The 23205-nt window shown below is 39.1% G+C and overlaps 1 protein-coding gene across 7 annotated transcripts in view; it reads left to right on the top strand.

Moving 5' to 3' along the window:
• The window catches only part of OSBPL9 (oxysterol binding protein like 9), a 67840-nt gene that overhangs the window by 14119 nt on the left and 30516 nt on the right, over positions 1-23205 (top strand). For 5 of the 7 annotated variants that reach the window (XM_074151494.1, XM_074151496.1, XM_074151495.1 and 2 more), the window contains 2 exons: positions 524-602; positions 14104-14180. In XM_074151494.1, coding sequence (XP_074007595.1) covers positions 524-602; positions 14104-14180 — 156 coding nt within the window. Of the gene's footprint in view, positions 1-523; positions 603-14103; positions 14181-16971; positions 17098-23205 lie in introns of those variants that run through there. The other 2 variants (XM_074151500.1, XM_074151499.1) reach the window with 1 other exon arrangement.

Raw genomic sequence — 23205 nt, forward strand, 5'->3', positions numbered from 1 at the left:
CTGAAAATTAGATCATGCAGCCTACCAGTGACATGACATGATGGGCCAAATTCATTCTGCTAGAATGATTTATTTTTTTTATAGACTGGGAGATAAAATCAGGTCAAGAGCTTCTTTTTGTAGAGTATCTATGAATTAGTATTTTTACACATGGAAAGTACTTATAACATATTGCTCCTCTCTCTTTTTTGAAATATAGGTTGGAATGTAGTAGAAAACTGTTTACTATAGTGTTGCTGTAGCATAAAGCCACCTCTGTTACAAAAATAAAAGATGCATATTATTATCCAGAAAATCACAGTTTTACAAATAATTACTGGGGTTTTTTTTCTGCAGCTAAAAATTTATTATTTTAAAGAACTGACTTGCATCCTGTAATTAAACAGAGAATCTCTCTGCTCTTTACAGTATTCGGTTTGCTTCTAATTTGTCAATGCTTTTTAAATTCCAGTGGTGTAGTGATAGAGTGTATGCTGCTGATGTCACTGCTTGCCTTATCAGGATTTTGTTCTTTGTTTCACAGGGAGCTGTGATTGGTATAGACGATGAGGACGACAGCACCTTCACAATAACTGTTGATCAGAAAACCTTCCATTTTCAGGGTGAGCTGAAAGAAGAGATTGTTTTTTCTTATAATAGATTCCACTTGTATTTGATGGATGATTTTAAACGTTTGGCAACAGAACAGCATGAATGAGCACACTGAGAACATTCTGGATTCAGGGGTGCTGCAGGTTAGGCAGCGATTTACATCTGCAGTGGATACATATGTGCTAGAAAGCGACTGTAGCTCTGGCAGGATTTGGAGATTAAAAATGTAAAGAATAAATCACTCAAGGGGAGAAAGTAATGGGCTTCTGATTATGGGTTTTGCTTACAAAATGTTTCTGATCTTCGTTATCAAGATACAATTATGCATTTCTGTATGAAGAGAATCAAGACTGGTCTGAAGGTTGCAATTTGTATCCAAATAGAACTTAATGCTCAATTATGAGGAGACTAGAGGCAACATTTGGCTTCAAGGTGGAGCTTTGCTTCAAGATTTACCAGCTTGCATTCATTTCATCTACATTTCTGTGTCTTGTCTGCCAGTCACCATTTCTCTGCTATTATCCTTTTATTCACATTTACTAACACCAATGCCATCTGCCACTGCTATGTTTCGTCATTGCATGCTATGGTTCACCGGTAGAAAGGGTAAGGTACTATATAATTGTTATGTACTCCTTAAATTATTTTATCTGCAGCAGTAGGACAAAATACTGTGATAATATTGACTAGTGAACTTCTCTTTTTTGAATGTTAAAATCCTAGGGAAGTGTGATGAAAATATTTTTCAACTAACATTTGTTAGTCCTTTTGCTTTTCCTCTAAAATGTAGTGACTAAATCATTTAATTGCTTTGCATAGAGCTGGATACTGTAAATATCCAAGAGGCACATTTGCATGTAAGCAGTCGTATTAATTTATATAAACTGGAATAATTCTATAACCTATATTGTACTGTTCATATTTTTAAAGCAGTGATTTGGAAATAGGAGTTATCGTTAATACTGCTGTATTTCTGAGAATATTTCTAATGATAAATATTAATTGTACACCATATTGTCACTGGCATCTGTATTCCTTGTGCTACAGTTCTTCCTAAATGCTGCTGCTGTACTCTGGTTTTTCACTGCATTAAGCCTCATAAACGTACCTTCATAATGCTGAGCTCACAGTAATAGTTAAATCTACTGTTCCCAAGGATAACTGATAAAATGCAAGCTAATTGCTAATGCAGTAATGGAATACCGTACTGTGGCAGTCCTTCATAGTATTTAGCTATGAAGCTAAATACTGCTGAATATTTGAGAACTTGATACAGGTAAATCTAGAAATCTCTCATCTTTAGTTACTAAGATATACCTTTTAACTATGTCTTATTTGCACTGATTTCTTATATGCTATATTCTCTTTTGAATAGATAGATATTTTAAAAGAAGACAGGTAGTATTTGATACAAGTAATGTTCTGCTTCAAGCAATATTGATAATATTTGAACACCAGTTTTGTCACATAACATCTCATGCTTTATATCAATTTGTGTGCATTTCACATCAGGTCAGGATTCATGTGTGCTCCTTCAGTTTAAGACTAAGATCTTGTACACTCTTTTCTGTATTATGCTTTTTCTATTAGCATATTATAAAGATAACATCCCTGATGTCCAGCAAATTGTAATGATACAAGCACAGCATTAGTATACTTGGCTATAAAGCAAAAATGTAAAAGGACTGGTAAGATATTAGTGCTGAGATATTTCAGTATAAAACAGCTCTGTGGAACTATATGTCTAGTCCTTATGATCACTCTAAATGTATTCTCACCTCATGCAACCCTTATGTCATATATATAAAATGTTTGTTCATTATATTAAATTAACTCAGTATTACATGGGCTTTAATTTATGTGAAATATAGGTCACTATCAGTCACGAATGGTGAATGGGTAATAAGGTAAATACTACAATATGTATTCTGAGACTTCAGAGATTATGTAGAACAGATTCCCAGGATATTCTGGGAATAATCCAAGAAAACATGCAGTATTCATAACATTATCTTTCTAAGTTTTTTATGTCAGATAGACCTTTTGGTCTGCAAGATAGTCATAGCTATAAATAAATTCACCCTTTATAAAAGAAGTCTTGTACAAGAGAGGACTGCTTCAGAAATGGCAATTTTTTGAAAGATACAATCTCTTCCTTCCTTCTTACTGCCTGCCTTCATTCTCAAAGAGAGCCAGAGATCCAAACAACGTGGAGCCTAGTTGGGAAAACGACAGAACTTTAAAAATACCAAGATTTCAAAGATCTGCTGACCTGTGTGTAAGTTAGGGTCCCATCTGCAGTGGAACGGTTTCTCTTTCAGGTTGCAGAGGAAAAATGTTTTCTTGTACTCAGATTTTAAGTACTGGTTGGTGGAGACTTGAATCTTCTTTGGCCTCAGTGAAATTTTGCTGACAAGCACTGGTAGAATTTGAATTTGGGAAAAGAAGGAAAAATTTCATACTGGGTTCATTAATTATTTCTTAATGTCAGTTTCTCAAAATTCTACATCTGTCTAATACTCTAGAGTTGTAAGGAAAGAGATGAAGGACAAATAAATAATTTAAATATATCTGATCAGCTTCTCACAGGGAAGTTGTTTCCATCTGTGTGTGTATGTGTGTAACTGAATTTTTGAAGCACTGAACCTCCAGCATCTCCCACTAAGATTTGCCTGTCACTGGGTCTTGGGAAATTCTGAGTCTTTCCTGTGTGTAGTTGATATTTTGTTGCTGCCTGTGACAATCTCCCCGTTCTGTCTGCAAATCTCCTTCCTAGTGGCCATCTCTGTATTGAACATTAGTAAAAGGTAAAAAAATTGTATTACAAAGAAAATGTCGGCTGTGAATGATGACTGCGTACATATCAAATGGTATCCGTATACTTGATACTTAGCTAAAAAGGAATTAATTGAGTTGAATAAATATGGGCAATAAAACAAACAGGATGTTTTGGGTTTGTGAGCTTAACTTTAGCTCCACCAGAGTGCCCAGCAGGTTTTTTCCCTTTATTTTATTGTTATGTATGGCTGTATTAATACCTGTTCACACTTGAGGGGGTAGGGAGGGGTAGAATGTGCACAGAAATTTTAAAATATATTTAAAAGTAATGTATTTCATCTCCCATTTGGTCCTTGTTTAGTAATAATGTATATCCAGTTTCATGGCTTGATTTTAAGGCTTCTGAATTAGGTAGATCTCCAAGCACTCCCTCATGGTTTGTTCAGATTAGATGCAAAAAGCTATTCAAGTTGCTGCAAGACATTTGGGATAATAGTCTAATGTACCTTCCTGTCTGTACCTTCCTGTCAGGAAGCTCTTTCTTGATAATATATTTTTTCTCACTGTAATACATGTCCCGATTCTACGTGATCCATAACCTTCAAGCACTGAGGAGTTGTGTCTTTTTTTTTTTTTCTTTTAACATCTTCATATCATCTCTCTTTCCATTTGGAAGGTCAGTTTTATCCTTCATATCACTTAGCTGCTCTTTCTGCTCAGTAGGATGCTCGTGGCTTAAATTCAAGTGTGGGAACATGATGTTCAAGATAGTCCATCAAGGGTATTGTATTCTTGATATTTGAATTGCTGTCTAACCTGAAGCAATAATAGCTTTTATTTGGACTGAAATACTTCACTAAACACACATTGTGTGCAGCAACAAGAATTCAGATTTTTAAACTCCTACCTGAAAACCTAGCTCTTATTCTTGCAGCCTGCAGCACAGTTCCTTGGAAGGCAAATCAGTTGTCTCCACTGATTTCTGTATTAAAGGATTGAAAGATTGGAAGCAGTCCAGTGCATTGATCTGAGATGATTTTGCTTTAGCTTTTGTCTTTCCTTTCCTATTCCTGCCACAAGAGTATCTGAGAAATGAAGCATGAACGTTGCTGTGCAACTTACTCTCCTATTACATGAAAGCCGTCGGCTGGGAAAGGTGGATTTCTCCTTCTTCCCCATCCTGCCCCAGTTTCTAGCTTGATTTCTGACTACCTACTATCCCAGCTGAGAAAAGAGGGAGAGACACAGGTTGCCTGAATGTTATAAAAGCAGGGAATTTTTACTAATGTGGGACACAGCTATTACTAAGGATATACTGAGGTCCACAAAGGCCTCCCCTTGCTCAGGTTGCTGAGCGGTATCAGAATTGGAGATTTTAAGTATTTGTATTAAGTATCAAAATTAAGTATAATGGCTTTAGATCTGTATTTCACCACTACTTGGGGAAATAATCAATATTTGTAGTCTTCTATAAGATCTTACCGTTGTCCACCAAATAGATAACAGGAAGCTGATTGCCCTTGTGGCGTAAAAAGGCACTTTAGTCTATCAGATTACCCAATTTAAATAATGATTCATAAATTGCAGCCTTTCTCCCAAAAATTTTTGAGAGCTTTTTTAATTCGATATTGAAAAACGCCTAGAGAGTTGGTGTGAAATCTTGGTCTGTGCTGGTTTCCTTGATGCTTGTAACTGCTGTGACTGTATCATTTGCCCTAAGCTGACATTTTTCAGGGCCTTTTGGGGTTCTGGTAATGCTGAAACAGTTAATTCCTCTATTTTATGCTCAATGGTGCTTTTATATTGCAGAGGAGGATGAGCAGCTCTGTAAAACTTCCAGCCCTGTCTCTTCATACATTTCCCTGGGAGCTGTGCTACCTGTCCTGCTCCCTTTCCATAATACAAATATAACTGGTGCTTTGTGATCCTGACCACATCTGCGCCGCACGACGTTCTGGGCTGCATCTCGTCCTCTCCCCGCTTGGCAAAACTGCAAAAATTCCTCTGTGAACCACAACTAGGTTTAGTTTTTCCAGTATGATTTTTCTGTCTTCCTTTCTATTCCATCTACCTGCTTTTTTGCTCCTGTGTATTGGACTAACACTTTGAGCAGCTGGAACTTGTCACCAGAGCGCAGAGAATGGTGCGTGGTTGTGCTTTTATGGTTTCATGCCAGTTCCTTCTTGCATCTGCAGCATCCTGTATTTATAAGTGTCTATTTTCTAATCATACCATGAGTATGCCATTTTTAATGGGCCTGTCTGCACTCAAGTTTTATGGTCATATATAAACACCTCTTGGTTTTCCTTTTCTTGAGGTTGAAGTAGCAGGTTTCCAAATGTATGTTAAACTTGAGATTAGCAAAGAAAATAATACCTTGAAACAGTATCTGTGGGATGTATCCAGTTGTTTTCTTTTTTCCTTCCTCTGGAAGAAACAGCATATTTATAATGCTTGTTTGGCATCAATATGAATCTATTATCTCAACTGTATATGTGATACCTGGCAACTATTTGGGAAAGGTGAGCTTTGTCAGTGTGAGAAAAAGGCATATTGAAAGGGGAGAAATGCTCGGAAAAGGTCTCACTCTAAGGAGGGGAGGGATGCTGAGAAGTTCAACACTCTTTTCCTTCTGTTTTGTCAAGGAATTCCAAGTAGCAATAAACTTGAGTTTGACCTGTTAAATTGAGAATTATATTATTGGCTAAGGAAAACAGTTATATTTTTGTTCTGTTTTTGGTTTTGGTTTGTTTTTGTTTTTTTTTTAGTTCAAGCCAAAATATAGTTTCTACTTTAAACTAGCAGTTTCTGACCTAGTTCAGGGTGATCTGCAAAGGCCTTTAGATGCAAATATACCTTGAAAGACATTTCCATGGAGTACACTATATAAAGTATTATTTAGTGTTACTGCTATTAGTAATATTTAAATATTGACATTCTTTAGTGAAAACCTAGAAACTTGCAGATTGTCCCACATTCAAAAATGTTTAATTACTAAATTACACATTGTCTATGAATACCCAGAGACAATTAATAGCGCCTTGTTTGTGTATTTCCTTTGTCACACAAGTTTCTACCTGATGGTACGTTTATGGCCTGAATATAAAGCTTGCTAAAAAAGCTTTTGAGCTTAGGTAACAGTGAAACAGCAGCTTAGTTGGTTTCTCAGGATCACGGATTAATCTTATGAATACGTTGTACACAGGAGACCATGCTTTTTTTTTGTTTTTTGGACAAGATTAGACTTTCTCTCTTGTGTCTGCCCTGGAGTCTCCAGTAGGTGCGGGGAGAGCAGACTGGTCAAACACCTGCAGAACAAAATGAGGGTTGATTTATATGTGTGGGTGGAGAATGGCATCAAGAGGAAGATTAGTAGAAGGGAGAATAATGAATGTGGCAGCTCCAAAATTATGATACAGAGGAAATAAGGTACTGAAACTACGTTCAGCCTGCTGACAGATGTGGGAGCTGCATGCGGTAGGAAGGTATTTGTAAGCAATGAAACTATAGTATTTTTGTAGGCTTGTATGAAACCCTACTTCATCTTGCATATTTTTCTATGGTTTGAAAGGCCTTCAGTGACTTTAAAAAGACATTTATTTAGCTGCAGAACAGTTCATTGATGTGTGACTTTTCCACCTTATTGGGCACTACTGATAAAACCTCTCTCCGTTGAGATTGGTGGCATAAATCCTACCAATCTCAATATAGTCAGAATTTCACCTCTGTCGTCTGGTTATTTGTGTGTAAAGATACTACATTGCTTCTGCACTTGGCTGAGAAAATACAGGAATTTTGCATAAAAATCAGTGGAGGTTTTGTCAGAATGAAGGCTGCATAATTGACTCTATTGACTCTGTCGGTGTAATAGACTTTTTTTACTGATTCCTGCCTGTAAGTAGGTCACAGTGAATGAAAATAAAATAAGCATTTCGCTTTGTGACAGTATCGTGTATTTATAAGTAATCTAGTGATTTTTTTAACTAATTCTTGAGGTTTTTCTTTCATCCTGATGCCCATGTAGATGCACACAGGAAAAAAAAAAAAAGCACCAGTATGCTAAATCTGAGGTGATATGTTTTGTATATTCTGTCTTCCAAGTACTGCTGTGCATGACCTAGAAATGCTGGTGGTAAATGCTCTATCGTGGAGCAGAGTTGTTAAACTTGTTTATATCTAATCTTTAGATGCTATCAGGCTTAGGCTAGAAAAAGTAATCTGTTTTATGCTGTACTTTAACATTTGGTATACGTTATATAAACACATATAATCTCTTCACAACAAAGTAAATATTAGAGAAACTCTAAAGTACAAAATTTATTCTCTATTTGGGAAATTATTAATAGGGGCTGAGAGAATTTAATGTAGTTGCATTTCATTTGCCTTCTTATCCTCATAGAATAGAACTTTCTGAAATCCCTGCCATATCTGACTTGGCACTTTGGGAAATTCAGAGATAAGGGACTATTTTAGGAGTTGTAAAACATCGTTTTCCTGAATTACAGAAATTCTTCAGTAGAAGGAATGATTCTCCTCTTTAGTACTTTTTTCATTCTGTAATTTTCTCTTTGGTAAAATAATTGCTTTTCTTTCTTTACATCTCCTGTAGGAAAGAGTTCCAAAATTTTCTTCGTAAAAAATGGATATTAAAATATTTTATGAATAAGCTGAACCAGACAGATTGCAAAAAATTCACATCTTTAAAAATATTATTATCATATTAAAATCTCACTGTAATGTTGCATACTTTTCAAGTGTGCTTCTTAGTCATAAATAGGACTGTGATTGTGTTAAGTACCCTGTGGTTGTCTCAGACATGCCTGATATGTCACCATAAATTATACACGTAGCTTTCGGAGGATGCACTATAGACACACAGGAGTGAAAGGTTAAGCATATGGGAACAAATCGTAATCGAGCTCATAAATACCAGTTTGACTAGAAAAATATAACAGTAGCTTAACTGACGTAATCACGGCAAATTTGCGGTGTTTCAGCCATTAATGATCCCAACCTCTTGCATACAGCAGTGAATATATAGCTCTATGTGGATTTAGCTGGTTCCGCGTGCAAATGTTCACTGGTAAATAGCAGTAAAAACTGAGTTAATGATTCTGGCACTTAAAATAGAGAAAAGCACAGGGACTGTTACTGTTCTCTCAACTGCAACCAGTATTCAGATTTTTGTGGATAGTTGATCCCTTAGTAAAATTTGAATTTCAGCTGGCAAGGTAATTATCACATTAACCCGTCAGACTAAGAACCACAGTGAATATTCATGTAGTGTAGTGGGCTCCTCTATTTAATTTCTTTTTCTAATTAGTGTGAAAACATTTGAATCACTTATAAACAGCTGAAGTAACACCTTATGTTTTTTAAATGCCAGGTATTTCTCACGTAGATGTCTCAGTGTTTCCTATTTGTCTTTTGTAATACTGTTATTCTAGAGTCAGCCCAGGAAAATGTAACGTGTTTCTCTCTCTTGCCCCCTGCCCTTCTTTTTCTAGAAGTTCTATGTCAGGACGGACCAGATACCATTCCTCCATTTTTATATAAGCACAGACACTAGTGAAATTCCTTGGACTAGATAATAATTGCCTTATCACAAATATGTTTGCAGAAAGAAATTCTGGAGTAGCTCTCCTATAGGAATTAGGGAGGTGGGAGTGGAATTAACTTTAAAATGGAGCCTGATCAAATAATGGAAAAAGTTGGAGTGATTTCAGGGTACTTGAGGCAGGAACAAGGATTAACAAGCAAGGCGTTCTTGTCCCCTGTCTGCTGAAGAAGGGCTCCAGCGCTTGCTGATGCAGAGTGGCTATTATGTCGTGTGCATCACAAACTGTTTAGCTGAAAAGATATTAGAGCTTTTTCTTTGGCCAAAGTTGCCCTCTTTAAATGAAAACCAGCTTGGATATCAAGCTTTCCCTACAGATGGGTGGATAATGATCTCTGACCATTGTGTGTAGATTTTTCCCATAAATTGTTTCTGAGTGTGCTGGCTAATCTCTTTTTTGAATGTTCCCATTGATTTATTTTTTTTTTCATCAGTGATCTTTTGGCAGCTGTTCAGTTCTAAATCGCTTTTACCATTAGAGGGCTTTTACTTGCACCTAATCTCACAGCAGCCATTTTGATTAGATTTAATATAACTTTTCTCGCAGCTTGCTTTACTGAAAACTGCATCCTGCTGTTTTCTCCACGGTTTTCTTAAAGAGTGTATGGATGAGAGCCTGGAGGATCTGCTGTTGATGGTAGATGATTTGAAAGTTAAACCAGTGTCACAAACAGAGAGTCCTTCAAAGGTTACAACGCTGTGTGTTTCCCTGCGGGAAGGAGTCTTCTTGTGGCAGAGTTCCTGGATTTATCGTGGACAAGACTTTGTCTCAGGAGCCGGGTTGATGAGATTCAGGTGTCCTACCTAAGGATTGATCACGCTGTGCCATAAGTTTGCAATGTCTAGTATATGGGGAAAAAAATACAGCTTTTTTCCTTCTGCTGAAGTCTGGTAGAAAGAGCTATAGAAAGGGCTATTGGAGGAATAGAAGCTTCAAAAGTTTAGTTTATTTATGAGCACAGGAAAGTCAGTTCAGTTTTCGAACTGTACTGATTGGTTGGTTTCTAGGGCTTCCTGGTTGCTGGAAGCCTTCTCTGTTCTGTTTGTGCTTCGCATACAAGTCTTAATGTGATAACCTTTATTAATGGGCTACTGTACATTGAGATTGGTATTGAACTAATACAGTGACCTCTTTTTGCTGGCAGTATGGAAGGTCAGAGGAAGTCTGTTGCGACACGGGGATTAATTCACTGGCCTGTGGCTTAATTGTTCCTTTTTTAGTTTAAATAATCATGGGCAAAAAAATTTGAACACATGATTTTTGTATCCTGTGAATTCCTTACTCACTCCTCAGTGACTTGTACCCCAGTTCCCCAGTAAGATGTTCTTTGGGACTGGGAGATGGTTGATTAAAAAAGCACAGAAAAAGAGAAAACAAACCCAAGAAACCTTACACACATTGAAATATGTTAACCACTGCCACTTTGAACACACATTTGAGAGGGTGAACTATCGATACATTTGAAGTGCTGATAGATTAATGACACACGTAACTTTATATGTTTACTGTTCAGTGGTGACTGGTGTAAGAAGCGTAAGATTGATTAGTATGTGTCAGGACTAGGCGAAGGGGCCTGTTCTTGGGAAGCAGAACCAAAGAAGCTAATAGGCATTAAAATTAATGTCAGAGGAAAATACCCGTAATTCTAATTGACTAATTCAGTAATTGAAATTAGTGTTAAAGTATAAGCTATGCTGTGAAAAAAGAACAGGGTGCTTGTTTGTGCATGTGAAAAGAAAAATTATAATTTGCACACTGCAAAATATATTTGGCTTAATGCAATTATCTGGGCAGAGTTCATAGAGTTTCTGTCCCTTCAGCCTGTCTAGTTTCACTGCGTTATAAACTTCTACTCAGCACCTACTTCAGATTTTCAATTAAAATATAGAGAACTAGTAGGAAGAGCCCTTGTAAGTTAGTTCTTTCTAATGAGCTTTTGAGAGTATTAAAAAGCTGGATTTTGCCATCTGTAATACTTGGTGCAGTTCCTGCAGGAAAGTTATTTACCTGCTGGTCCAAGTAACATTTAATTACCATAACTTCTTCCTACAGGCTTCCTTTGTGCCTATGAGAGCACTTTGGGCAGTCACTTTCCCTTAAGTGTCATTTTTATTTATGCGGGTTAATAGTATCGTTACCAGAATACCTGTGGCAGTTGATCACACTTTACTACTTTAAAAGACAATGAATAGGGATTGACTTGTAGTATCTGGAAAAATACCTACTTAAAAAAAAAAAACTAGCTAGATTTCAAACGGGGCTTTTACTTTTACCTTGTTTTTAATGGAAGTTTTGCCCCATTACTTTGTGAGGCCACCCCATCAGTTTGAGTTGGATCAAGTTTCTAGCTTAAAAAGATATTCTTACGTTGTTCTCACAAACAAATAAATTGTCAATTCTTTTCTGATGGTTTTGTTAATTTGACATAATTAATTTATATATACTGAAGTAAACAATGCAGTATGTTTATCTTGATATTGATAGGGTTTTCTTTGGGGAGCCTAGAAAAATGTACAGCTTCTTCCTCCTAAAGGCAGAGGAGCATAGGAGAGAGATTATTCTGTGGATTTCTGATTCTCCATCCCTCGTTCCTTCCTCTGGCCAATGAAATACCCTTTATAGGAATGGATGTGTGAAAAAGTAATAAATAATTTCCTAAAGGAGGGTTTATTGGAAGACCTGTCGTGGTTTTGAGTACGGATGGGTTTAAGCTGCAGAATTCCAAAGAATAAAAGCAATGGAAACAAGGTTGAGAATGGGAACATTGAAAACAAAGCATTTTGAGGCTGTAGAGTACATTTCAGTATTAATACTTTACAGATATTTCCTCTGAGCTTCATAACAAAAAGTCAGATAGGAATCTCAGTTCTCTGATTCATAATAGGTGCTACCTCACTTAAGCTTTCCTTGCTTTTAGCAGGCTTCCTGTTTTTTTTAAATACCTTCCACTTGAATGAGGAACTAGAAACAATTGTCAATACCTATTCTAAATCCGTTTATGGGCCAGTTTGTTTACAGTCTATTTAATGCCTGTGGATTTTTCTCTTCTTTCTTCACCTGGAGTCCACTGACTCTGCTCATGTGGTTTTTAGGCACACTCCGAGCACAGCAAGGAACTCTTTCAAAAGGTGGCATGGCTCATTAGAGTCGTATTCAACGTATTCATCAACGACCTGGATGAGGGGACAGAGTGTATACTTGGCAGGTTTGCTGATGACACAAAACTAGGAGGAGTGGCCAACACAGGAGAAGGCTATGCTGCCATTCGTGAGGCCTGGACAGGCTGGAGAGTTGGGTGGAAAGGAACCTGATGAAATTCAACAAGGGCAAGTGTAGGGTCCTGCACCTAAGGAGGAATAACCCCATGCACCAGTACAGGTTAGGGGTTGACCTGCCTGGAAAGCAGCTCGCGGAGTCCTGGTGGACAAGTTGACCATGAGCTAGCAGTGTGTCCTTGTGGCCAAGAAGGCCAATGGTCTCCTGGGGTGTATTAAAAAGAGTGTGGCCAGCAGGTCAAGGAAGGTTATCCTCCCCCTCTACTCTGCCCTGGTGAGGCCCCATCTGGAGTACTGTGTCCAGTTCTGGGCCCCTCAGTTCAAGAAGGACAGGGAACTACTGGAGACAGTCCAGCGGAGGGCTATGAAGATGATCAAGGAACTGGAGCATCTCTATTATGAGGAAAGGTTGAGAGACCTGGGCCTGTTTAACCTGGAGAAGACTGAGAGGGGACCTCATCAATGCTTGCAAATATCTAGAGGGCGGGTGTCAAGAGCATGTGGCCAGACTCTTTTCAGTGGTGCCCAGTGAACAGGACAAGGGGCAACGGACACAAACTGGAACACAGGAAATTTCATCTCAACATGAGGAAAAACTTCTTTACTTTGAGGGCGACAGAGCACTGGAACAGGCTGCCCAGGGAGACTGTGGAGTCTTCTTCTCTGGAGATATTAAAAACCCTCCTGGATGCATTCCTGTCCTGCTCTAGTTGGACCTGCTTTGGCAGCAGGGTTGGACTACATGATCTACAGAGGGTCCTTCCAACCCCTACCATTCTGTGATTCTGTGATATGTCTGTGCTGGGGGTAGGAGGGAAGAAAAGCAGTATTGAGGCAAAAAAAAGAAAAAAAAAGGCAAAAAAAAAAGCACCAATGATAGTCCTTAGTCTGTTTTGATCTGTTTTTCATCTTCCTTGTCCAGTTCCTCTTCTCTTCCTTGTCCCCCCAGTCCTTGAAAGCCATCCACTGCATCCTTTAATCATCACTTAATATGTTGTTTTCTTAACTATCACCATCTGCAGCTGACAAGCATAATCATCATCTTTTATCATCACTTCCTGACTTGGATTCTTAATTAAAACTGTATGGTGGTCTGTTGCAGAAATATGAAAATACCGTTGTGTGTGTTGTCATTAACGTATGATTCGGGTTCTATTCAGCTTTAGAGTAGGATTGCCTTGAGTTTAAGAAATGTTTATTACGTATTTCAGATTATTCTTTTTGCTTCATTATTCACACTGGTGACTTGTTAGAGCTGGTGTTTGTCCTGTCTTATGAATCCATACCTGAAACGTTAACTTATTGCAAGTTAATCTGTCCACGTGGAAGTAGAATTACTGAATAATTTATTACAGGTTGAACAGCTTCTCGTAACTAAGAAAATTTAAAAATGACTTAATGAACTAAGTGAGGGATGTCTGTGTAAACTCTCTTCTCATGCATGCCCTAAAGACAGACAAGGGACAGATAATCACAAATAGCAATAATGCAGAACTTTCTTATATTTATCATATCCTTATATTTAATTTTTTTTATTTTACATATAAGGTACAGTCATTAGTAGAAGAAAATTTCTATCAAAGCATAAAACCTTTTTGCATGCATGATTATTTAAAACATCTTTCCAGTACCATAGAGTAGATTAACACAATAATGTTTCAGAGCTGTAACCACAGAAAACTAAACAGGATATTAGGACAACTGTGGAGTTATGTCTTTGGTCACTTAACAAAGACAGTACGGTTTAATTTCCATATTTAGTGAGGACACCAGATCTGTTTGCTTATGGCTTTTAGTATGCTGCATATAAATTAACAACATTTTTTTTAATACTTTTTCAGCTCGAGATGCTGATGAGAGAGAGAAGTGGATTCATGCTTTAGAGGACACCATTCTCCGCCATACCCTTCAGCTTCAGGCAAGTTTCACTTTCACTTTTAACTTGTTTTACTTTCTTTTTTTCGAATCAATGAAATACAATTTCATTGCTGCTAATTTCAAACAAATCATGTGGAACATCTGGTCATTCTATAGCCTATACAATCAGATATAGTAAGACATCAGTTCAGGTACCTGAGATTAGGTTTGAGTCTTTCTGTTACTATTTTCTTGTTTTACCATCATGAAAAGTCAGTATAAGACTTCCCTTTATTAATTCCTATTTTTAATTAGTGGTTCTAGACTTACTGTTGTACATTTATTTCTTTCATTCTTTTTGAGAAAACTGGGAGTTAGTCCTTTTTGGGTCAAGCCTGTTGTGTAGCAGCATTGAACCTCTTTCTGTGTGACAAAAATGGTAAATAGCTTATATTTGAATCCACTGTGTAAGCAGGATATCAGCAGTTTTCTGGTTCTAAAAACTGATGGTTGGACTGAGGATGGTTCTTAGTGCTAAGGTCTTATCTAAGGTCAGTTTCTGGTGATGTTCTAGACTCGGACGTGTGTGTAAAACTTGCTAAACTTTTATTTTTGCCCTGGAGAGAAACCCAAACGCATCATGAAAGGGATTTTCTCATACTTGGTTTGTACCACAAAGGTGTCTGATGACAGTGTAGAAATCTTAAAACAGGTATTTATTATTTATGTTGAATAAAGGTTTGGTATGCTTTTGGAGTATGGCAAGAGAATTAGGTCTCTTAATGATTGACACTGTATGAAGAAAGACACATTAAAATACCAAATATCACAGAAAGAGAAGCAGCTTATAAAGACTGATTTAGGTGACGTTTGTCCAATCTAAAGAGTTAGAACAAGACTGAATTTATCCCGTCCAACTTCAGGCACTTGTGCTATTCCAGTCAATTTACTTCAATTCCCCAATAAACACTGTTTTTCGACTTGTTTTGACTTATTGAAGATCACTACATATTTTCTAGTGGATAGCAAATCCCTGGATAAAAAATCAAGTTTGACAATCAGCTTTGTATCCCTAGTAATATGTTGTGCATATTTTGGAAGTAATCTCTCCATCTGGACACAGTAGCAGACCACAGCCTGAAGAACTCTGCCCTGCAGTGGATGTGAGGAGACAGAGATTATTTAGAGAACTTGTGGACGTAGAAGGGCTGAGCTACCTCCAAAGGAATGCCTCCTTCCCCATCCTCTCCTGAGAAAGTGGGGTTAACGTGAGCAGTCTTATTTAGGGTGTGAAATGAATTAAAAGTAATCTGTGCAGTTTTCTCCACATGGAAGGAAGACTTTTCATGGCTTGGATAGAGAGATTACAGAAATTGAAGGCCAGAATATACTGCAGTTTTATCAAAATGTACACTTCCACGATCTTTAGAAATTGTGATCATAGTTTTACAGGCAGACGTAGATTTCATGATTGGAGCTAATAATGGAACTGTTTCCCTTTAAATAACCTGTTCACATTCCAGAAGTTTTTAAAACAAGTAAGGCATATTTAGATTTTAAAAAAAGCCCAAAACTAAATTAGCAGTTTATCTGGGGATATTTGAGGGAATCATTAAAAATCTAGAACTGATTGTTAAGAAACAGATCCTCACCCCTCTTCAATATGTCCAGCATTGAGCGTAATACCTCGTGGGCCGCTGTTGTGTGCTCACCATTCATTTTCAAGCATCTTCTTCAATGTGCTGGAGATAGAAACTTTTTGTTTCTGAGGCCCTTATTTTTAGACCAGCTGGAATACTGTTCACTTACACCCCGATTCAGGAACTGTCAAGGCTCACCATCTTCATTGACATCAGCTGCTGAGCAAATATTAATGTAAGAATTTAACAAGATGTTACGGTTTGAGAAACCCACAACAATTTTTGTCATTTAGACAATGACTCTGTCGCCTAATGAACCCTCCCCACCCGGGAAGGGGAATCAGGAAAAAACCAAGGAAACCCAAGGGTTGAAATATAAACAGGTTGAATAGAGTAAGACTAGATAATTAACATAATATCACTAAAGAATCAAAACTGATCCCAATACCAATATAAAATATGCAAGGATTGTCCTCAGCCCATTCTGTCAGAGGAAGCCGTGCGCTCCCAGCAGCGACAGCAGATGTGGGACTCCACGAGCGCTGCGGCTTCGGGAGGAAGGGAAGGGCACAGGGGTCCAGCACTGGGGTAAGAAGTTCTCGGGGTCACAACCATCATAGGAGAGAGAGAACATCTCTGCAGACTTTTCTGATTTATATTGAATGTGACGTTCATGGTATGAAATCATCCTGTTGGCCAGCCTGGGTCAAGTGTCTGGGTCTCACTCCTCATCCCTGCACCTGGTGAGCTCGAAAACACTGAGACCTTGAAAGCCGCATACCATAGCTGGCTATAAAGTAAATATTTTCACAAATTCAGACACTAGAGTCTTCTAAAAGCGCAGTTTCTCCAAGCATTAGATGATAAATTAGTCCTGTGTCGCTCGAACCAGGACATGAGATTACAGCTCCTCGCAAAATGTCTGTCTCTCAGGAGTTAGAGCGGTCCCAGTCACGGGTCACCCTCAGGGCGCTGGTGCCTCACGGGCGGGACCGCCTCGGCCTCCGTGGAGCTCGGGAGGCTGCCTGTCGGGCCGGGTTTTGGGTCTTTCCCCGGGCAGCACCCCCTCAGGTCCGACAGCCGGCCAGGCCCGCCCCGAGCCCGACCTCCTCTCACGGCGGCCCCGTCCCCCCTCCCGCTGACCGCCATTCTCCGAAGGGGGGAGCGCGCCTCGCCCGCCCGCCAATCGCCGGCCGCCTTACTCGTGATGCGAGGGGCGGGGCCGCGGCTCCCCCCCTCGCCCCGTGGTGTGGGGGGGGTGGCCCTTCCCCGCTCCCCCCGCCGGGCGGCCAGCCAGCTTCGCATCGCCTCGCCGCTCCGCACGGAGGAATGGCCGGTGTGAGTACGGGGGAGGGAAGGACGGGGCCGGTGGGGGGCAGGTGTCGGGGCTGCCGGGTGCCCCCCCCCACCGGGGCAGGTCCCCTCCCTGACTGGAAACCGAGCGCTGCCTCTTCCCCGCGGCGGCCCAGCGGCTCCGGCCGCTGCCCTGCCCCGCCCGGGGCAGCCCCGGGGGAGCGGCGGCGGAGATCGTCGTTAAACAGCCAGCCCAGCCCCTGGGGGGCTCCCTGCGCGGGGGGACGCCGGAACGGGCTTCGGCTCCGTCCCGGAGCGCTGCCGGGCTTCGGTGCCGCCTGCAGGGATGCTTGCAGCCGGTGACAGGAGCCCGTCGTATGCAAACACGCCTTGGCTCTTATTAACATTTAAACCGAAACGCCACTTCGCGCACTTGATGTTCTTTTGCTTTCCTTTTGATTTGGACAATAAAGTCAAATGAGTTCTTGGGGAGGATTATTGGCTCAGCGGGGAGGGAGGGGGGTTTGAGTGCTGTTGCAGGATTATTTTCTGTAAGGGTATTTTCTTAGGTTCTTAGTTTCTGTCGCAAAGAGAAACATGTGGTTATCTGTCATATAAAAGCTTTACGCCTCTGTTTTTGTCCAAAGTGATATATCTTTTTTTCTGAGTCTTTTCAGGTTTTCATGCTGCTTTCAGTCTGCCTGTTCTGGTCCTGGAGCGTTCAAGTTTGGAAAGTCAGGCTTTGATTAAGTTTTCTTCGTGGTGTCAAACACGCATCTGTTAGACATGAGAAAGTGTACTGAAAATACCCCAGTGTAGTGGTAGTTGGTGTGTTGCGCCAACCAAATCAGAAAGGATAAGGAATTAATGCAAGGTGGAGAGGTGAAGTGCTGCCTGAGTGTTCTCTAGTCTGATTAGTCTTGCTAATTTTATTTTTGCTTAAGTGTCCTACTGTATTGTCCTTCAGTCTTTGTAATGGATTTGATTTTGAAACACTAAAAAAAATTAAACACACTTCCCGCCTCCCCCTCCCCCGCCCTCCCTGCCCCCAACAAACCTAAACTTGAAAGAGCGAGCTACATACAGTCAAGGAACTGAGGAAGAATGAGGAAGAACCGAGAGATAAATATATAGAATGAGTAAAGGAATCCTAGCTGTCCAGAGGGCTGACAATTAGTAATGTTGTATTCAAATGAAATAAGAATAGGGAGGAAACATTTCAGATACCCTTGTAATCTAATTTCTCTGAATTTTGAAACTAAAGTCTGTTTTTCTGCTTTTCTGCTTCCTGTGTTTTTGTATGTTCTTATATTAAAGGCATCGCTAAAAATCCGCATAGTTCTTGTAAAATTAGCTTTGTCTATTGAAAAGTCCTTGAACAGTAGATGGTGCGATAGTATTGGAAGTACCTTTTTGAGTCCACCAGTGTTTTTCTCCTTACCCCTCCCAAGATGTCATTGGTGTGACATTGCCAGGTCAGTGACTTTGCAGTGGCAGCACATAAGTTGCCTCTTACCCACAAAAGGTGAGGGGAACGGTGTGTCGGGGGTGAAGGTATCTTGGGGCTTGGGTTTCTTGTTTGTCTGGATAGAGGTAGGAGGGTGATAAGTTATCTCAAGTTTTCTTTCGTTCCTCACCAGAATCTTGTGTCAAGCAGCAATCCCATTCAAACAGCAAGTGCTTCTAGTCTTCTTGTTTAGCGTAAATGTCCTGCTTTCCTCATCTGTCTTCTGAGTGGCACCCTAGTGCTACATGTGCTTTTTGGCTCTGGAATTCTCCTGTGTGAAAACCCCATGAAGATAACTCAGGTTTTTTAGGACCAAACTAACTTTCTTCTTTGATCTGAAAAGTCCAAGACCACTGTTACAATATGAATCTACCTAAAACCCACGAGTAACTATATTCTTCTTATGCCTAAAGGGACTTGAGTAAAAAAAATGAATAAATTTTAAGAGTCTAAATGGCTGAATGTGTGCATGTATTCTGGCAGTTTTGGTAGTGTTAGGATCCTATCTATAGGATATCCTATCTATAGGAGTCATGCTCACCCTGAGCTGGAGGGATGAGCTTTGCTTTTTATTGTTTTTGCCTTTTTTTTTTTTTTTTTCCCCTTTTCTCCCTTTTTTGGTTAGCTGAAGCTTTCACACTCATTCTTGCCTTAAATCCCATGTCTTGAAATGTGCTTTTCCCCTCTGCTGTTCTAGTGCTGCTAGAGCATCTTGGTAAGTGTTTTGAAGTGGCAACTAGAGAGGCTGTTGAGAATTGCATAAAAGACAGCTAACTACCAACTTGATTTAAAAAATAAATAAAAATACAAAGCTGAAACTTGTGTGTTCTGCAAATAAGTTATCAAACTTAGGAAGACCCTTCTGGTAATGCCCCAAACCATGTCAGTCTCTAAAATGGACTCACTGTAGAGACATAGGAACAGAAATTGCTGTCAGTACAAAGGTGGGGGGTTTCTTACCACAATAAAAGTGAAAGGAATTAAAAAAAAAAAATAATAATTGCTGTATAGCTTGATACCTCCATAATTTAAATGAGATATTTGCTTCATAAGTAGTAAATAGTAGAGTAAGAAAACTGTATTCCAAGCAGTGGATCTGGGATGCTTGCTGTGAAGAGTGGTACAATGGCTTAGATATTAAGAGTTACACCATGGCTTCACCTATGCTTAGGAGCTGGTCCTGCTGCTGGAAGCGTCTTGTCTCGCTTCTCCCAGCAAAAGGGAAGAGGCAGCGTGGCAAGAACAGCTGAATTTGGAACTGGATTCAGAACTGACCCAAATAAAAAATACTTTTCCTGCTCCCCTCCCTTTCTCAGTTTAGTTTTAACCCGGATTAGTTTCCACATTGAGTTGATTGTGTGGCAAGGTAAATGTTTATGCTGACTCAAAAGAAAGAGCAGAGTAAGGGTGAGAATAAACAACAGGGAAACTGTTGTTTCTTGTTCACTTGTGGTGGTAGAGAGTGTTGGTGAAACTGTGTTGCTGGTAACAGTTTACTTAGTATAACGTTACCCAGGATTTTTGATGACCTTTCTAAAGCTGCAAACAAGAATGAAAGGCAGAGTAAAACTTTCTTATATGTATCTCAAGTGTATTATATTGTTACTCACTGACTTTCCAATGCTGCTTCTAGTGTGAGTCAAGAATGCTCGCATACTAAGAACAGGTTCTTTTTAGATTAAGAACATATCTAATATAGATGTATTTCAAGTGCTGGTGGAAGAGCATAGAGTTAACAGGCATGAAGCCCATTTTCAAATTTGCTAACAAAGTAACTATGATAGTGAATAAGCAGGTTAGCACATGTGCATTATCTACATCCATAATAAATTATGTAGGTAAATGAATGGGACTCTAGGATATACATAGTATTTGTGAGGTTTCAGAATGGTAACGTATGCTTTAAAGATAGAATTTTACATCAGTATGTAAATACTTCTGGTTTTTGAACTCTTTCTATTTTCCTAGAAGACCTGATAATATCTATAGCTACACAGTCTTTGCTAAGCATTTTGTGTTTTGCAAAGCAGAAATACTTTTATTTTATTTTATTAGAAGTGCAATATTCTGGCTGTTTGAAAGGCTCATATGCCTTCCAGAACTCATACATTTGTTTTTAAACTTACTTTAAGACCTTTACATTCTGAGCTTTAAATACGGCTTAAGAATCTAGCAGAGGAAAAAAATATGGGTGTCTTTGCCACAAATAAAAGACAAGAAGGTGCCATTGTGTAGTGGCTCACTAGTCGATTTGTTGATTTTCTTCAGTTTTCTGTCACTGGTTCTTATAAGCAATGTCCTACTCGACGAAATCAAATGTGTTGTAGGCAGGGGATGTGTTTCCGATGAGGAGCTGCGGATGGAGGGAAAACACTCTTATTCACTTCTTAAAACTAACTTCTACAAGATTTTTTTGTTGGACTTGGAATCCTAATTAGATGAAGAATCTGGCATAAGTATCTTCAAAAAGATAAGGAAGTCTACTCTGTACAGCTTTCTCTTTTCCTCCCCCAGTAGAGCTATTCTACAAGGCCAGCTCTTGTCAAGTCTTTGCTGTCGCCTCTATCTTTTTCATTGTTTCCCTGCCATCGTTGCTGTTCATTTTCCACAGAGGTCATTATTGTAATGCATTTGTTTGAGAAATATATTTGAATTTTTCTGCTATGCTGCTTCTAAGGATGATGCAATCTTCTCATCCCATCCCGGTTTGAAAGAGCTAGTTTAAATTAGGCTTTAATTACTCTTCAGCATGGACAAGTTTTGAATACAAATGCATTAGTGATATGTGTGACTTCTGATTTGGAGGACAGGGAAACAACATATAAACTCCCTTAGTGCTAGCAGTTCTGTAATAGAAATACGGCTCATAATATGTATTTTTAATTGGTTTCTATTTTGTTCCTGCCCCTCCTACTTACGCCCTGCAAGAAAAGGGTCGTGTATGAAGGGAATAATTTTGCAGGACCTCTAGCATGAGCGTTCTTTACTCGACCCCAGACCAGCGTTAAACCTTTTCCTAGGAATAACCATCCTGTCTGCTCACTCCCAAGTTACTGGGTAGCATGCAGATCACACTGGGAGACCACTAATTGGGTAGGTCAGTGTGCTGCTGCTGGGCTCCACTTTCTCCTTTCTACCTACAAACATCAGGATTGGCACGTGCCCCACGGAATCTGGTCTTTAAGCTTTTGATAGGCCCTGAAGGGGACATCCCAGAAGTTGTAGGAGGGAGGGATGAGGGAAAGAATCCTATCTTACATTTTTCTCTTTTCTCTAGAGCTGTTATCAATTATCAAAATGGGTTTCTTTGTGGGGAGGGGTCAGATACCAAATGTATTGTTTGGGGAGGTGGTGGGCACACTAGAAGTTATATAAATTACTTGCTTCTGCAGCTATTTAATCTGGTAGTATAACCATTAATGCCTTAAAACCTACATTAACACAGAGTAGTCATTATGTGAGGGAAATAAAGTGTACTTACTGATAGATCTAGCTATTCAGTGGAAAAACAGGTTATATTACTTCGGATTTGTACTGACAGTAAGAAAGAATCAGTGTATTTCTGAAGATCTAAAATAGTCTGGGTTCCTATTCTTTTTTGTAATTTGAAGATACTTATTTTAGAATCACAGCATAACTTCAGGTGGAGAAGACCTCTGGAAGTCACCTGGTCCAAGCCCTTCTCATTGTGAGACCAATTTGTTAGTTAGATGAGGTTGCCTGGGGTCAAATCCATTTGAGTTTTGAGATCAGCCCTTCAGGGGTAGAGGTTCAACAATATCTCCAGGCAACCTCTTTTAGTCAGTTTATGAATAGGTGAGCAGCATGTAATACAAGTTTCTCATAAAGATTTGATTCCTAGTTCAGATGTGCATTTTCCTAATTTACATGTATAACAAGCTGTTAAATGCCATTGTATTGACTCTGCTCACCCTTTTCTTTTGAAACATCATTTTCTTCATGGCAGGGGAGGGAAGAAGGGGGAAGAAGGAGAAAGGATCCCCTTTTTTTCTTTACTGTATCTTTGGGTAACCAGATAATGAAGACATAAGGATTTGTTATGCAAATCTGTACTTTGTATTTCTGCTCTTTCTAAATTACTGCTGGGTTTGAAAAAATTACTGATTTTGTTTGCTATTTATACAATGTTTTTTTCTGTGCTATTGCTAATCTTGATATTTTTAACTCTCCACTTATCTTCTGGTTTTCAATTTTAAAACTATGTGAGAATTTACAATTATTAACCTAATCTCACATAACATAGACTAGTAAATTTTCTTAGTAAGTTTATCAAATTTCAACTAAACTGTCTTTATGCAAACCAAGAGCAAACTAGTGAAGTGCTACAGCTTTAAGTAACTGTACTTCTTTTCAAAAATATTTTCATGTTTCATGTCTATACTATGTCAGCTTGACACTACACTTGGTTGTGTGGCTTTCTCTTTACGCTGATTGAAGTTTTAACTTTGTAATAGAACTTTTTAGGTCACAGTTTTCACTCTGTGTTTGATGTAGATGTCTGCTCAGTTGTGACACTAAATGTTTTAATCAGTTTTTCCCTTCATGCTAAGAGGCTGAAAATTAAGAATGGCATTTTATCTTTAAGCCTTCACTAAAAATACCAGATTGTTACATATTAGTAGTCA

This window comes from Numenius arquata, chromosome 8 (genome assembly GCF_964106895.1).
Source record: "Numenius arquata chromosome 8, bNumArq3.hap1.1, whole genome shotgun sequence".
In the NCBI taxonomy this organism is placed as follows: domain Eukaryota; kingdom Metazoa; phylum Chordata; class Aves; order Charadriiformes; family Scolopacidae; genus Numenius; species Numenius arquata.